At 51.9% G+C, this 14,611-nt stretch overlaps 6 protein-coding genes across 6 annotated transcripts; 2 read left to right on the plus strand and 4 right to left on the minus strand.

Annotated features, from left to right (window-relative positions):
* Positions 1 to 704: 704 nt before the first annotated feature.
* Positions 705 to 2,126, minus strand: BKA78DRAFT_324512 (uncharacterized protein). Its single transcript, XM_066889299.1, has 2 exons — positions 1,705 to 2,126; positions 705 to 1,502 (listed from the first exon to the last, which is right to left on the minus strand). Exons 1-2 carry the CDS (start codon positions 1,743 to 1,745, stop codon positions 1,058 to 1,060), a joined length of 486 nt encoding a protein of 161 aa, XP_066739507.1. The 5' UTR covers positions 1,746 to 2,126; the 3' UTR covers positions 705 to 1,057.
* A 1,603-nt stretch (positions 2,127 to 3,729) lies between these two features.
* BKA78DRAFT_37122 (uncharacterized protein) lies at positions 3,730 to 4,589 on the minus strand. The gene is made up of 2 exons (XM_066892701.1): positions 3,842 to 4,589; positions 3,730 to 3,771 (listed from the first exon to the last, which is right to left on the minus strand). The coding sequence occupies exon 1, from the start codon at positions 4,428 to 4,430 to the stop codon at positions 3,945 to 3,947; it is 486 nt and encodes a 161-aa protein (XP_066739508.1). The 5' UTR covers positions 4,431 to 4,589; the 3' UTR covers positions 3,730 to 3,771; positions 3,842 to 3,944.
* Positions 4,590 to 5,575: 986 nt separating this feature from the next.
* Positions 5,576 to 5,880, minus strand: BKA78DRAFT_231138 (uncharacterized protein; the record flags this gene model as incomplete). Its single annotated transcript, XM_066883770.1, has 2 exons — positions 5,576 to 5,722; positions 5,791 to 5,880. Coding segments are annotated over 2 exons (237 nt in total), but the record flags the coding sequence as incomplete, so codon positions are not given.
* Positions 5,881 to 7,563: 1,683 nt separating this feature from the next.
* On the plus strand, positions 7,564 to 8,478 carry BKA78DRAFT_37220 (uncharacterized protein). Its single transcript, XM_066892730.1, has one exon. It carries the CDS (start codon positions 7,668 to 7,670, stop codon positions 8,193 to 8,195), a length of 528 nt encoding a protein of 175 aa, XP_066739510.1. The 5' UTR covers positions 7,564 to 7,667; the 3' UTR covers positions 8,196 to 8,478.
* BKA78DRAFT_37228 (acyl transferase/acyl hydrolase/lysophospholipase) lies at positions 8,419 to 11,006 on the plus strand. The gene is made up of 4 exons (XM_066892734.1): positions 8,419 to 8,974; positions 9,083 to 9,398; positions 9,515 to 9,790; positions 9,845 to 11,006. The coding sequence occupies exons 1-4, from the start codon at positions 8,641 to 8,643 to the stop codon at positions 10,992 to 10,994; spliced, it is 2,076 nt and encodes a 691-aa protein (XP_066739511.1). The 5' UTR covers positions 8,419 to 8,640; the 3' UTR covers positions 10,995 to 11,006.
* A 236-nt stretch (positions 11,007 to 11,242) lies between these two features.
* BKA78DRAFT_299204 (uncharacterized protein) lies at positions 11,243 to 11,740 on the minus strand (the record flags this gene model as incomplete). Its single annotated transcript, XM_066887023.1, has 2 exons — positions 11,243 to 11,568; positions 11,614 to 11,740. 2 exons carry the CDS (start codon positions 11,738 to 11,740, stop codon positions 11,243 to 11,245), a joined length of 453 nt encoding a protein of 150 aa, XP_066739512.1.
* Between the last annotated feature and the right edge of the window lie 2,871 nt (positions 11,741 to 14,611).

The following is a 14,611-nucleotide window of genomic DNA, read 5'->3' on the forward strand; positions in this document are numbered from 1 at the left end:
CGTGTTTGTCGTGGCTCCGCGATTGAAGGCTATCTTGCTTCATGAGTCTTTTTTGGCACTTCCGACTTTTTGCGCTCGTTCGTCATTTTTGGTCGTCCAGCAGTCACCACATCAAGTGCCAACAAGTGACGGGCTCTGAATCTCATCCTATTTCGCAACCGTGGGGATTTCTCCTTCGAGGCCAGGCAGCCAAGTTGTGGAACTGACGACTACGAATGCTCCCTGTACTGCACCTACGCCTCAAGGGAGGTGTGTGGCCTGGATGCTTCCCCTTGTGCTACGCTTGTATGATTTCTAGACGCCTGGGCCAAAGAGACTGGCTTGTGTCTGACCCGTGCCATTGTACTATCTAGACACTTTCCGGGAATGCTGCTTGTGTCCATGAAATTTCGCTACTCTTTCTCTTTTGGGTGGGTGCTACCCTACGCGTGAAAGACGAAGGCGATTCTGACGCTGCTCTGAAAGTATATGCCATAATTTGCTTCATGCTTTTGTCTTTCGTGGGTTGAGAAACCACTGGTAAGAGGTTAAAGTTGGGCGAATTGCAGCCAAAAGACTTATCTATGTTAGCAATTTAGGCAACTGAGGCAACGGGCAACGCAATGTCGACTCAGGGTTGATTGATCGGTCAGTGAAAAGGACATGACTGCGTTGAGTTGTGTTTCCAATTGCGCAACCTCGCTCAGCAACAATTTCAGTTGGTTGCGTTGCTGCAAACTCTGTCCAAGGCCTATCATTTCAATTCCCCTAAAACAAGAGTTCAACAAAGAGATATTGAAGACAGCGCGGCCACAAAAGCACAGGAGACAAAATCAAAGACCGATTGGGCCGACAATTGTTTCTAGTATCAGCAGAAGAGAAGGAGAGGGAGAGATACAAGCAGCAAAGACGACGTGGCCGTGTCTAAAGTCTACAAGTCTATTCCCGTCACCATCATCCCGGATGCCTCGCACCGCGATCCGTCCCACCAACTTGTGAGCCTTCCGCCTTGGCTCCACCGGCTCATTCACATCCGCCATGAGAAGGCCATCAACCGACTCTTCCAACCCTGTTCCTTCTAAAACTCCGTGGTCCCCTCCAACGCCTCAGCCGCCGCCTCCAGACCTCTCTTCTTCTTGCAGTTGTTCCTGCCAGGAGGCCAATACGCCGCCGGATTGCACAGCTCCGGGTGGGGATCGTAGGCGCCCTGGGCTGCGGACCCCTTGCAGCAGTTGTCAAATGAAGGTTCGGAAGGGCCGGGCACCTGGCAGCAGGTGCCGACGCGGGGGTCGCAGAACTGCTCGCAGCCTCCGGTGCCGCCGCATCCGAAGCAGCAGCCCGCCGTGATGCCCCACGAGCGGTCGTAGTCAATTTTGTTCTTGCCGGTTTTGGGGTCTTTTTCGTTCTTTTTGACGAGGCAACGCTTGTGCGGGAGGTATTGTGAGATGGTGCGCTTTTCGAGGGCGTCGGCTGCGTCGGCCACTTCGACTATGTCGGCCGAGGGCGCGGCGAGTGTGATGGTGCTGGGGTGGGTTGTCAGTCTTTCTTGTAGGGCAGAGATGGCTTCTGTGTTTTCCCGGGTGTAATGCTGTGGAGGCTTCATAGTCTCTCTTGGACTACGGATGACATCCATCTGCTTGGAACAAGAAGCAGTCTGAACCCCTTTTCGGAGTCCATTGAACCGTGTGTATTGGAGTTGGAAAGAGGCACTGGACGTCCACTTACCTCAGGGGCAAGAGCACCATGAAGATGTCTGCGAATCTCATCTTGCTGGCTTTGAAGAGGTGGTTGAAGAAAGAAGGAAATCGACTTTGATGCTCGGAGTGAACACCAACTGTACGTACCAACTTGCCTTTTATATGCTCAAAGTCAGCAGCGTCGTCGGCATCACTGAAGGCTCTATCACAGCCTTCCCTTCCAGGCTTTGCATGTCCTTCTCACAACACACGCCTCCATCTCGTGTCGGTTGACGTTCTCCAGGCCTTGGAAAACTCAAACGCGTGAACAACAACGAAAGCAAACACCGATACCACTCTCCGGCGACTTATTGACCACCAAGAAGAGGCTTATCTCGACTGCAAACGCTATATGGTACGACGCCAGGAAGGGAAGTCTTCAGTCATCCTCGCAGCTGGCGCAAAGTGCCTCGGTACGTACCTCTGTGCCTAGGCACGGAGCGTGCCTCTCCTCTTTCTGTTTTCGCGGGAAACCTCGGATCCTGTACCAAGCGTTTTTGTGTTATTTCGTCTGTTTGTAGCCAAGGTGCGAGCAAAGGCTTCGTCGTGTTCACTGGCGTCTGGAGCAAAAATGAATATTGAACAGCTGTAACGAAGGGGACGATGTACGTTGAAATAGCAGACGAGATCCACGGATTTGCCCGCTGGTATCTCCGTCCAATGCCGTGCTTTCAGTTCCATTTCTGCTCTCGGGCACCGGAACTGAAAGCCGATTGCTTACATGAGAAGGTGTGGCAAGTAGGCACGCGAGCAACATGGCGATGACCTCAAAACGTTATCTTGGGACCCAGCATTGCGGAACAATTTCGATCCGCCTCGAACAGATGTCTATCTGATTGGATCGAGCGCGCGCAGACTGAACAAAAGAAATCGTCGCACCATCAGAAAACAAGAAGTTGGAAAGCCGTGTAAAGGTAGTGATCGGCGAGGTAAAGCCGTTCTGGCGAAAGCTTGACCGCGCTAAGAATGTCTCTGTCCGCCAACAGCCCAATGTTTGTTTTTCTTATGTACAAGTGCTTGTATCGACGGTGGAGGCAGCATTTGGCATGTTGTGTCCCTGGCAGCTCTTGAAGCTGTGGCGAAATGAGAAAAGGATGGTCTTATGGAAGGCCTTGCCCTTGCCTTTCATGCAGGTGGCGTCGGGCTCCAATGCGCTCAGACTCAGTACGAGTATTGCACTATATGAGAGTGTTTTGCAGCAACGGCGGCGTTAGTGTTAAGTTAAAAGTGTCAACGCCGCACCCAGGGCGGTCTGGAGTCGCTGCTTACAAGAGAGAAAGCTCTAGCATGTAAGGGGTAGCCCGCGACCAATTTAGAAAAGCGAGAAGAGTTATTAAGGCTAGATTTAAGACATTGGGCTGTTCGTCCGTGCCCCCAGGGCGTGCATTGTGGCATCTGTTGAATATGTTACGTCAGCAAGATTCTGCTCATTGTTTGCAAGGTCGACCTACAGGTCTTAGATTCGAGCCGTGCAAACGAGGTGTCTCATCTCACAGAGCGACGGTGGAGGTTGGTCCCTGAAAATGATCGAGATAGCCTTCAAAAATGTTGAACGGAACTCGGTTATTCAGCTCGCCGACCACGCGAACATGAGGGGTGCAAACAGGACAAGCTTTCCAAGCGTCGACACAACACACAAGTTGGCACGAGCCCGTAGTCAAATTCGCTTCGCCATATTTTTAGGCTGATAAGAGGATAGATGCTTGGGTCGACGACTGCCGAGGAACAAAACGCAGTTCGAGATGCAAGGTGTTGTTGTGAGGCTCTGTTTGTAGCTTTTTGGCAAAATAAGGTGTCGAGAAACAAGGTATCTATATTAACGTGGCGGATGTGCCCGCACCGATCAGGCCCACATGCCGACGTTCCCATACGCCGACTTGCCTACCCTCTGGACCCTGTTTAGCTGCGCATAGGCACATTCAAATAGGTCCAATTGAGTTTGGCCGACGGCGAGATGCTAACTTCCCGAGCAAAGAGCAAATTTGGGATAATAGAGGCTCTTAAGGGTCATTCTTTGAGCTGACTGGAGCAAAGAGAATGTTAAGACTGGACAAGACTGGCCAAGAAACTGTCAGCTCGCAACAACAACCAACATCGCTCTAGTCAACAAAAAGCCCGAAACAAACCAACATGATATCGTCTCGGCGTAAAGGGACTTCGTGTACTCATGCCAGCATTACCAAAAGACAAGCTCCTGCGAACCTCACGCCGATAACACCATTCGCTCAACTACCTGGTCCTGATAACAATCCTTTCCCTCTCCTCCACAAGACTCCCGCTGCTAGTGGTTGGCGCCCGAATTTCAACACGACGGACCAATCCATTGTCGCTTCTGAGATAGGAACTGCCAGGCCCGTAACTCCCGACGCTGCTGGGTGCGTAGCTTGTGCTTCCGGCGTATGAACTGGGAAGCATTTCGTCGCGGTACTCGACGTGTTCGCCAACCTGCGCTGGGATGCGTCCAACGTGGCTGCTGCGGGGAAGCGGCGCGACCGCTGGTGGCAGTGCGCTGTAGCGCTTGCGTGACACCGAACGAACTCTTCTTGGAGGTGGTGGAGCTTCGTAGTATTCGACGACTTCTTCGTAGGAGCGCCGAGGAGGCGGCAGATAGCGCGCGCGGGCCGAGGCAGTGGAAAAGTTGGAAATACGGGCCGGAGGCAGCGCGGCAGCGGATGGCGGCGGCACGTAAGTCGTTGAACGCCCGATCCAGCACATGGTGGTTGTGATGCGGGTTCTTTCAGGGATTTTCAAACGGCAGAGGTGGTTCGTTGCAGGAGGCTCTCTTCTTTTGCAAAGTTCCTGTCGATGAAGAGAGAAGATGGATAAGGCTGTTTGGCTCAGGAATGAGGCGCCGCTGACAGGTCCGGTAGGCTGCGGCTGTGGTGCTTATGTCTTCCCGCGAGGTCGATAGGCAGAAGTAAATCGGTTGATGGCGTGCGATGCGCCCGGTGGTGGATGCGCCCCGTAGGTGCGCTTGACGTTCTTCGAACCGGACCCTGAAGGAACGAGAGGCGTAAATACAAGAACCATGGCATGGCGGTGCGCTCTATAAAGGTCCGAGGTCGCGTCAGCCTGGCCGATGGGGGTGGCTGGGAATCAAGTCGGGCGGCATCGCGATGGGCTCCGGTTCCATGCGGGCTTGGGCAAGCCGCGCGCCTCATTGCTCGCTCAGCTCAGGCTCACAGGTCCTCAAGCAAGTCAGCGGGCGGGCTCGTGATGGTATCGGCAGCGTGACGTAAGTGGTGTTGGAGTCGGCCTGGTAGTCAGCCGCTGGTGGAAGAGACGCTAGCCTGTTTGGGTAGGTGGGTGCTCATAGTTTGGAGTTCGACTACTGCCATTATGCGAACTGCATTCGGTGCATTCCATTGCTTTTGCGGCATTAGTTTCGCAAAAATTCCTATTGAAATCAATACGCCAGACTCAAGTCCACCAGCAACAGACCGTTGAACTTCTGCAAGGCTTTCAGTTGCGATGCAGCTTCACGCCTCACGCGAGCGGACATCTACCCGAGTCAGCACGAAGGGAAAAATGTCGAATATAAATCGAGATACGTATAGAATCACGTATTCCATAGCAAGTTCCACGATGCTGTCTTGAGTACTTGGCCTGCCTAGAGACGTCATTGTTGTTCGATGGCGTTCTGTGTGTCTCCGAAAGGTCCAATGGAAGAAAAGTGTCCCGCAATTGTTGAACCAGTCCGAAGGTGTGTCCCACTTCTGCGCGGTATCTGCATGGGTAGTTGATCCACTTCCTAAGAATCCAACCAAGGCTCAATCTTTACGCCTGTCACGAATCCTTGACTCATGTCACTTTGACTCTGCGGGAGTCTTTTGCTCTTCCTCTCCCCTCAGCGCTCCCAGGCGCAACTGGTTTCTCTTTCCCAAAATCCTGAGCGTATTCCTCTTCTCAATCTCCGTCATTTTCTGCCAGTTTGCGATCCGGCTCAGTGTTCCATCCTTGTTGACAACCATGGGCCCCAGGGCATCCAGCTTGACCTGCCCGCCGCCCTCGCCGCCGAGGTCGATTGTTTGAACGTCCGAAGTGCCTTCGCCTGGCGCAGGAAGCGGAAGCGCACCCTCAGCTTGTTTGTTGCCTGGGTGGAAGGAATCGCTGTCGACGGTATCGGAGGCAGCTGAACCGGATTTTTGCTGTTCGGGATTGTTGGAAGACATATTGGAGTAGTTTTTGAGAAGTCTCGAGCTTGAAGATGATGCTGAGAAGCGTGACGCGAATGCGAGAGGATTGAGCTGTGAGGCTGCGCGCTTGACAATGGACTGCATGTGTTCAGAAGAGGCAGTCAAGGAGGCCGATGGCGAGAGATAGTCCTTTGAGGTGATGAACAAGACTGTCATGAGAGCAAAGAGAAAACCTGCCGAGATGAGGGAGATGCTTCTAGAAGGAGCGTGTGAGAGCTTCATGCGGATTGATGCGATGATAACGACCGGCCCTTAGCGATCCCAAGGAAGGTGGGAGTTACATGGGAACAGGAAGATTCGAATTCATCCAACATGTCAGAACAGCAGCGTAGTGAGTTTGGCGCAAAGATGGTTGGGATTCGATGAATCGCGAAGTTGCTGGATCGAAGGTGACGGAGCCTCGGGCGGACGCAGAACCAGGGATCCTTCCGGCAGCGGGCCGCTGTCGGGCACTGCCTGGTGCTCCTCTGCAAACCCCCGCCGCTGCCAGTAAGCGCCAACTCCAATTGCACTCGGCGCCAACGACAACCAATCGTCCAAAGGACATCATCGGATTGTCATGATTCGATAACCCAAACAATTGTTGTGCGATTGCGCCCGCTATCCTTCGCGCTTTCGCTCGCGTCCAGCTTCGACTGGATCTTCAACTTCGCCTTGTCCATGGCAGCACTGGAAGAGCATCTTTTGGACATTGAGTATGGAAGTATCTATCTATTCTGACATGTCTTTCACACAATATAAACATGCCACACTAATTATTGACAGCCTTACACGTGCCCTGCCAATCGACGTGGAGAGTCGACGCCCTGGTCCCAGCCCCTTTGCGCCGTCATGACATGAAATTTCAAACAAAACACTCGCTCTATACTCATCCCACGTCAACTGAGGCTCAACATGTCGAAATAGGCTTTACTGACCTAAAGCTCAATGGAGTTCCGGGCTCGATTGTGCTGAAGACCGCTTTGGAAGCGGGTAATCGAAGACGTAGATTTCCGTCACACTTCCAACCAAACGCTTCAGCCAAAAGAGGTGACCTAGCCGATAATGATGGACACGAGCATCAAATCGACAACATTCGCAGTCTTCTTTGTCCACGTGTTTTGACTTGTCACTTGGCAAAGATATGTCTTTGTCTCGATTCCAAGGAGCACGAGACAACTTTTGCCTCCTCACAGCATCACTTATATTTGCTGACAGTCAGTTAGTAAAGACATCGAGGACGCCAGAAACTCTCATTCACCTGTTATTTCCTCTTTGTCCCTCAGCTCAAGTCGCTGGGTGGAACGGTAAAAGACCGCAACTTTGTTCGATCGTGGCGGCTGCGGCGGCTGTGCGGGTTGCATTTTTTCAAAGTTTTGGAGTTCGTCTTCTCGGCCTGGGTGGTCAAACTTTTTTTTTGAAGAATTTTCCGATCGCCAACCGGCTTGAGGCTCTGATGTGTCGGTAGATCCTGCGCTCTTGTCCCAGCGAGTGGCGGAACGCAGTATATAAGAACCGGCAGCAACAACCCCATGACAACTTGACATGGGCCTGCGCATTTTGCCCCGTCATCCTGTGCATGTAGGGTCCAGCCATTCACCTCAAAGATTCCGTGTCCGAAGCGAAGTGGCTGAGCGCTTGCATCGCCAGTGCGCCCCAATCATTCCGAAAACACGCAATCAGCACTTGACTACTCCTAGTCAGCCGGAACCCTTGACATGTTCGTCGCCAAATTAGTCCATTTTGAGGCACGAATCCTTGGACTCGATTGCCTTGAATGCATCCCAGATCATCGATTGTTGCGCGCGGCTCGATATCGCCCTATCAAGATCCAGCAGGGGCAAAGTTATCCAGACTCAACCTCGCAAAGCCTTCCAATCTCCTGTTCGACGTCGCTCCAAGTTTTTCTAGCCGCTCATTCCAGTCAGCCTCCTCGCCTCCTGTAGCCTTGTTTCGTTTGGGCGTTGTACCCCGACGCCCGCTTCTATTCAAGCATTTGTCCAGGTTTAGCAGTCTTTTGATCAGCACACCACCTTCCCAGCTTTCGAGAAAGTCGATAGTTCTCAGTTTCACAGGCTGCGGAGAGGACTGGTATCGGACAAGAGCACCCGATCGTCCTGGCGTTGGCAGCCGTGCGCGGCGATACGCAGGAATTCATTCAATGTCTCATTCGGCCAAGTCACTCAATCCAAGCTGTTCAGTCAAATGCGCTTTTAGGGATTGTTGCGATCAGTCATGGCACACAACTTGGCCTGGAGCAAACAAGAAAGATTCATTGTGGGAGGCCACCATTTTACCTACCTGAGTGAAGTCGGGGAGCTCCAGGCCTAACCAGGGACCGGAAGCATTCAACCAAGCGACTCACGGAGGTGTGTACCTCACCTGTCTGGACCCAGCCTTGCTTTCAGGGGTCGCCGGACTGCCCGGTCTCCATCGACACCTTCGTCCGATTCAGAACCCTCTGGCCACTCGAAAAGCGGAGGCTGGCAACCGTCATAACTTGCTGTGCAGTATGCATCGGGCTGCCTGCTCAACTTGTGGGCTTGTGAATAGCCGGGCGCTTCTTCTCTGCATTCATCGCGGCTCTCTGGGGGCTCTTTACGCGTATTGGCTGAGTTCAAGCGCTTGAGGACGACACACGTCGACATGCTCATCTGTATGCTTGAGAGGACACATATAAGTGGAGGGAGTCTTAGGCAAACAGCTCACCACGCCAATGGACCCACGTGGTTTTGTGACACTTTTCGATCATGACCACTGCAGCAGCTGGTGATGGCCACGCGGCTGCCTGTCTTTCCTCGAAATTAAGCCCTGACTCGGGACCCAACAACACGGGGTCTTTCTTTGACTCACCGCAGCCCTCACAGACTGATGTGGGGACTGAGAGCCATGGTGGTTCCCAGGGAGACCGGAGCTCTACGAGAGAATCAGCATCGAACCCCCGACTTGCAGAGGAGACTTATGGTGGTTCCAATGGAGACCGAAGCTCCACAAACGAATCAAGCCGAACACCCCTGCCGGAGGTTCTTTGGGGTGGTCACCTATCCCAGGATCCATGGGCACGGAAGACCATCCTCTCATTTGGTAAGCCACTTGCACTCTCTCTCATGCGGAGTGCCGGAAGAGATTTACCTGGTCCTGCCGGGAGATGGATCTGAAACATTTACATCGTCGTGCTGACATGGTGTGCAGATGGCGGAGGAGTCAGAGGCTTTTCATCTTTGCTCATCCTCAAGCGACTCATGTACTTGATCGAGCAAATTGAGCTCGGCTATTTCAATCCGGACAGCGACGAATTCCTGACTCCCGTCACTGGCAGCGGAGACTATCCGTGGAATCCTTCCTTCCAAAGTGGAGATGGAAGTCAACTTCCTGGCGAGGACCGGCGACTCTCAGGAGTTGTTGAGATTGACCGCAGTGTAAGAGAAACATTCGCACGCACTCGACGGATAGTGAATTTCAAACCCCATCACTACTTTGACTATATAGCGGGAACGAGCACTGGCGGGTAAGTGCAACCATTGTCCCTCAATTCATACATCAAAAGTAAATGGAGCGACCGTGTCCCGAAGCAGGAAGACACTTAGCGTTCAAGGGCACGATGACGACTGACGAATTCCCAAGGCTAAGCGCGATCATGCTAGCGCGCCTGGAACAAACAGTCGATGAGGCTTTGGAACAGTACGATGTTGTCGGCAATCAAGTATTCGGAAAGCCTCGGCGGCTCCCATCTCTCCTCCCCGCGCTCGGTCATTTAAGACCGAAATATCCAACCCGACGCATGAAGCGAGCTCTACAGGAAGTCATCAGAACTGCTGCTCCGCCAGAGATCGCAGGAAAGCGTCCGGTCGCCAATGAGGATACATTGCCATTCAAAAGCGATCCACGGCGTTGTAGATGGTAAGTTATTTCCAATCTGATCACCTGCTGGGTCTAATCATTCTCAAATCTCAGTCTTGTCATTTCATACGGGATACAAATAGACACGGATGCTGAAAAACCGTATTTGTTCCGAAGCTATGATCACGATCATCCAAATCCGCTGAAAAGTCAACAATTACTGGACATCCGCAACCCGGGACCGGCCCATCAACAACCCGTTTGGTTTGTGGCAAGAGCTACTTCTGCAGCACCCTCGTACTTTCGCTCTGCCAAGCTGGAAGATAAAGAGTGGGTGGACGGCGGGATTATCGCAAACAACCCATCTTATGACGCCTACGAGGAGGTCAAGCAATTACATCCCGGGAATACTCACCTTTTGGTTTCCATTGGCACAGGCAAGTCGGCTTCAAGCATGCTGATTGAAAATCGACAAAAGGGACCCAAATGGCCACTTTTCAGAACGATAAAGGCCATGAAAATGCTGGCCACTCGATCAGAGGCCAGCCATAACACACTGAAGACTTTCCTCCAGGGCGGTTCAGATACAGAATATTGCCGATTGAACGTCCCATATTTCTCAGAAAGGGAGCAAAACATGAAGGACATGCTTCTGGACGAGTGGGAGCCGAAGCCACGACGTGGTTTGAACAAAACGAAGAGAAAGCAGTCTGCATCTCCAGCTCCTGGATCCGAGACGAAAACCAAGATGCTCGAGTGCACCGTGGAATATCTCACTTCCAAGACGGTCCATCGGGACCTTTGCAAATACGCAAAGCAACTGGTGGACCTACGACGACGGCGCGCAAAGACCAGGGAGTGGGAAGAGTTTGCTTGCAAATTTTTCTACAACTGCCCCGAGCTTAGCTGCCGGCAAGGACCAGACTGCCAGACATTTCTCTCGCGGAATCAATTACGCGATCACGGCGTCCAACGTCACTCTTTCATAACTACCAACGAAAAGCAAGAGTCCCGGGCTTGCATAATCGGGGACTGTTTTGACGATGGCGCGGAAATCTTTGCAAACGAAGATCAGCTGAAGCTTCATTTGGAAAAGAGGCACAGCATTCAAGAGCCCGTTTTCAGAGCACGCTGTCAAATGGAAGACTGGCTTGACCGAGGCAGACGTGACACTAGCGCCCGAGAGAGCGGCTCATTTGCTTTTGATAGTGAAAGCATGAAGGAGGATCTTGGAGACATTCCGCCAAGCATTTTGGGAGAGTAATGGAAAGACGACTGAAACCTTCTTTCACCGCACTTGGTACGTTTTGTTGTCTGGCTATCCTAAGAACGCACTGGCGAGGAATTGGGCTCGATTTCGCTGCTTCAAGGGTTTTCGAACCAATGCGATCTATTGATTATGACTCATTGAACCGCACTGGACGAGGCCCAAGTCCTGAATCTAATCCCCTTATTTCAGTCTCCAATGTCCCTTAGAAGCATTTTCCCATCCAGCCTCTGTGCGCTCAGAGTTCACGCGTCATCCCCGGCACTCTTTGCTTCTGGATCATTCTGCGAATCCTTGTCTTTGGAAGTTGACTGATTTGAAGTCTTTGGTTTCTCCAGATCCTCTAAGTTCTGTCGGAAAGTATACATTTCTGTGACGATGCCCAGTAGACGCTTGATCCAAAATAGACGGCCCAGTCCCCGAAGAGGAAGACGACCATTTTCTCGAATGTCTATGGCATTCTTCCTGGTTTTTTTGCCAGACGCATCAAACGGCCAGCGATTATCCACTTTCTTGTTCCAAGGAGCGCGAGGGAGCTTTTGCTTCCACAAGCCATCATCTTCGATGTATGCTGTCCGCAGATTAGTCATGCTCGGGTTTGGGACCATTCACTTACGCTGCACTTCGTCTTTGCTACAGAGGCGAAACTCTTCATATTTCAAGCCAAGAACCACAACCTCACGCTTCTGGGGCTTTTCTAGTGGCTTACGGAGGAATTCCTGGTCGAGTTCCTGCTGGTTCATTTTGGACTGCGTTTGTTGGATCAGATCGGATGTGGACTGATAAATGAGGCGTAGAAACCACGACCTGTCGTGTCTGTCGCGGCGTGTACTTTGACATGGTGGCTGAAATGGTCTCGTTGCAGGGAGAATCCATTATATATAAAGAGCATGATCATGTTGGTTCACATCCAACGCAGTTACCAACCAACATCGCTCCAAACTTCGAAAATCCAGAATACCGAGGCAAAGCAGGCTCATTCGTCCTCGCGGCAAAGCAAACCGGTCAGCGACGAGTTCGACCAACATTGAACCACCAACGACGCCCTGACCTTGTTGTGTCGTCTGCACTCAGTAAATTGAGTTGTGCTCATGCTGTTAGTCGATGACGCGTGGGAACTCTCTTTGCTGCCTGTTGAGAATCCGCCAGAAGTCCTTTCGCATGAGAAAGCAAGTAGGATCTTGTTGTCAGCTCGTAAAAAGCGAAGAGCGGGATAAACGCGCGTGACGTTCCCTTAGAGCGCAACCTGGCCATCACCGGTGTCAAGAGTCCGACAAAAGCAGCAGCAATCTTGTCGTACTGTCTTACTATTGATCAGCGCAAAAGCCGATGGGCTCGTTATGGTTGTGTTGGGAAGACCTGAAGCTCGCAGGCGCCGAGGATGTTGGCCCCAAGAGGAAGCGGGCGCAGTGCAGCTGTACCTTCGTCCCCTTTCTACCAACGATCTCAGCCATACAACATTCTTTTCAGCCTGTCAGAGGCGGGTTTTCCGAATCATAGCAAGTGTGTTGTGAAGGATCCGGAAGTCGCCCGTGGCCGAAGCGGAATCCTTCCGGCAGTCGGCCCGCTTGCCCGCTTGCGTTGGCCGTGCACTGCCTGGGCGACCAAACCTCCTCTCCACATCGCCATGTTCGCATATCATTCCAGGGCGTCATGATCTGGACGTCGACTGCCTCGGACAGGATCTTTTGGATACCGACTCCGTTGGTTCTGCGCGTCGAACCGAAGAATGAACCAGCCTCGATCACTTGCAAGTTGCGACGCAAAAACAACTCCCGCGACCTTCCCTCATATGTTGGAACATGCTCTGAAAGCCGAAAAATGACTTGGCAGTATTTTCGTGCGTTGCGCACTAGGTACTGACCAAACAGCTCTATAGTTGGCAGCCGCTTAGAAGGACACTCCAATCAACACCCAGAATCGACAGCCCATTGGCGCCCATGTGCTCCGTAAATGCATCACACGATCAGCATCGCCTGATTGTGTAGTCTCAGCTCTCATGCTAGACAGGATTTCGACTCAGCGTCCTCGGCATCATCCACCAGTCACGTTCCCACAGACAGCCCGTCAGCAAGAAGCATCAAAGTGGCTTCTCGAAGACGTATATTTCCGTCACCTTTCCCATCAAGCGCTTGAACCAAAAGTCTGATATGCGGACAGTGGCATCATAACGACAGCACGGACGATTTGGGTCCTGTTTCTGGTGCTTCGCTGCGTTGGTAGGAATTGAAATGTCTTTCTCCCGGTTCCAAGGTAAGCGAGATAATCTCAACTTCCTCAGAGCCTGTGTGTTTCCAGCTGGAGAGTACGTTAAACGTTGATCTCACCCTCCTGGAAGTTTTCTTTGCCTTCAACTTCTGCTTTGTCTATCAGCGAGACGTTTTCAGAAGACCGAACAAAAACGGCAACTTTGTTTGATCATTGTGAAGGTGGTAGTGGCTGGGCGTATGTAATTTTTTTTTTTAAAAAAAAAAAAATTGCCTGTGGGTATGCCAGTTATGGTGGTTTTGAGAAGCTGATCTGATCCTCTTCGCCTTGTGGCGGGAGGCCGAAAACAGCTTCTTATAGCAAGTTGGACCACAACCACGATTGTCGTGGCCTGTCTTCCCCCACAAACTCGGCCATAAAGGCAAGGGCTCGAAGCCATCTCTGAAATTGCAGCACACCCTCAAGTCCACGGGACAACGGAGGTGCTGCGAGGGCTTGCAAAGCGCCTTTCGGTGCTCAAGGCTGGATCGACCACCATCGGTTGGTCAGCAGCCCCTTCATGCTGTGAATCAAATATCAATACTCGCGCCACCCTGTAAGTCTTACATGCCACCCACCCGTCTGCGCTTACATACATGAAACGCAAGAAATAGCCAGCCACGCTACGGGTATGTCCGTCCACCCGGTCCTCACCACAATTAATTGATATCGGACTCCGATAGAATACGTACACGTCGCCGGCTGTATTTTTGATGCGAAAGATCTTTCGAAATTGGAACTCAAATTCTGTTTGAGTCCAATTCTCTGCGTAGGGAATGCAGGCGACCACGAGGCCTCTCTATGTTCATCATTTGGCAAGTATGAAACGTGAAGACTGCCGTGTGACAAACAACAGGCTCAGCCTTGTCCGCGTCTACCGGTCTCCAGCAAATTCAGCTCCCGGTCTCTATTCTTGTCTTCTCCAATCCCCGAGCAGTCACCTCTATCTCCAGGATCCAGCAAGATTCGAACCAGAGCAACTCCAGCCTGCGATTCTCTTCTATCTCAGATGAAGTCTTGCATGATGTTTGCGATGTAACTCAGAATCCAAAAAGGGGGGTCCAGAAACTGAAAAGAGGGGGTCAGTAACCTAGCGGCCTTGTTGATAAGGGGCTCTGCTTTGTTGTGCTGGTGAGGTTAGCACCCGCGAGGACCGATTTGTTTGGTGTATTCAGGCTGAGCAAGTGCAACATTCAGCTACTGGGTGCATAGACTCATACTTATATGTGCGGTAAGTTCAACAAGCCGTCATCCGAACAACCTTGACGCTGCAACAGGCAGAGACCGACACTTCTCCTCTGTTAGGGGAGTCCAAAGAAATTTTGGAGTTATGTAAGGAAGGGATTTGGATTTCACTACCGGCTCGC

This window comes from Phyllosticta capitalensis (genome assembly GCF_038381095.1).
Source record: "Phyllosticta capitalensis strain CBS 128856 chromosome Unknown BKA78scaffold_11, whole genome shotgun sequence".
Classification (NCBI taxonomy): Eukaryota; Fungi; Ascomycota; class Dothideomycetes; order Botryosphaeriales; family Phyllostictaceae; genus Phyllosticta; species Phyllosticta capitalensis.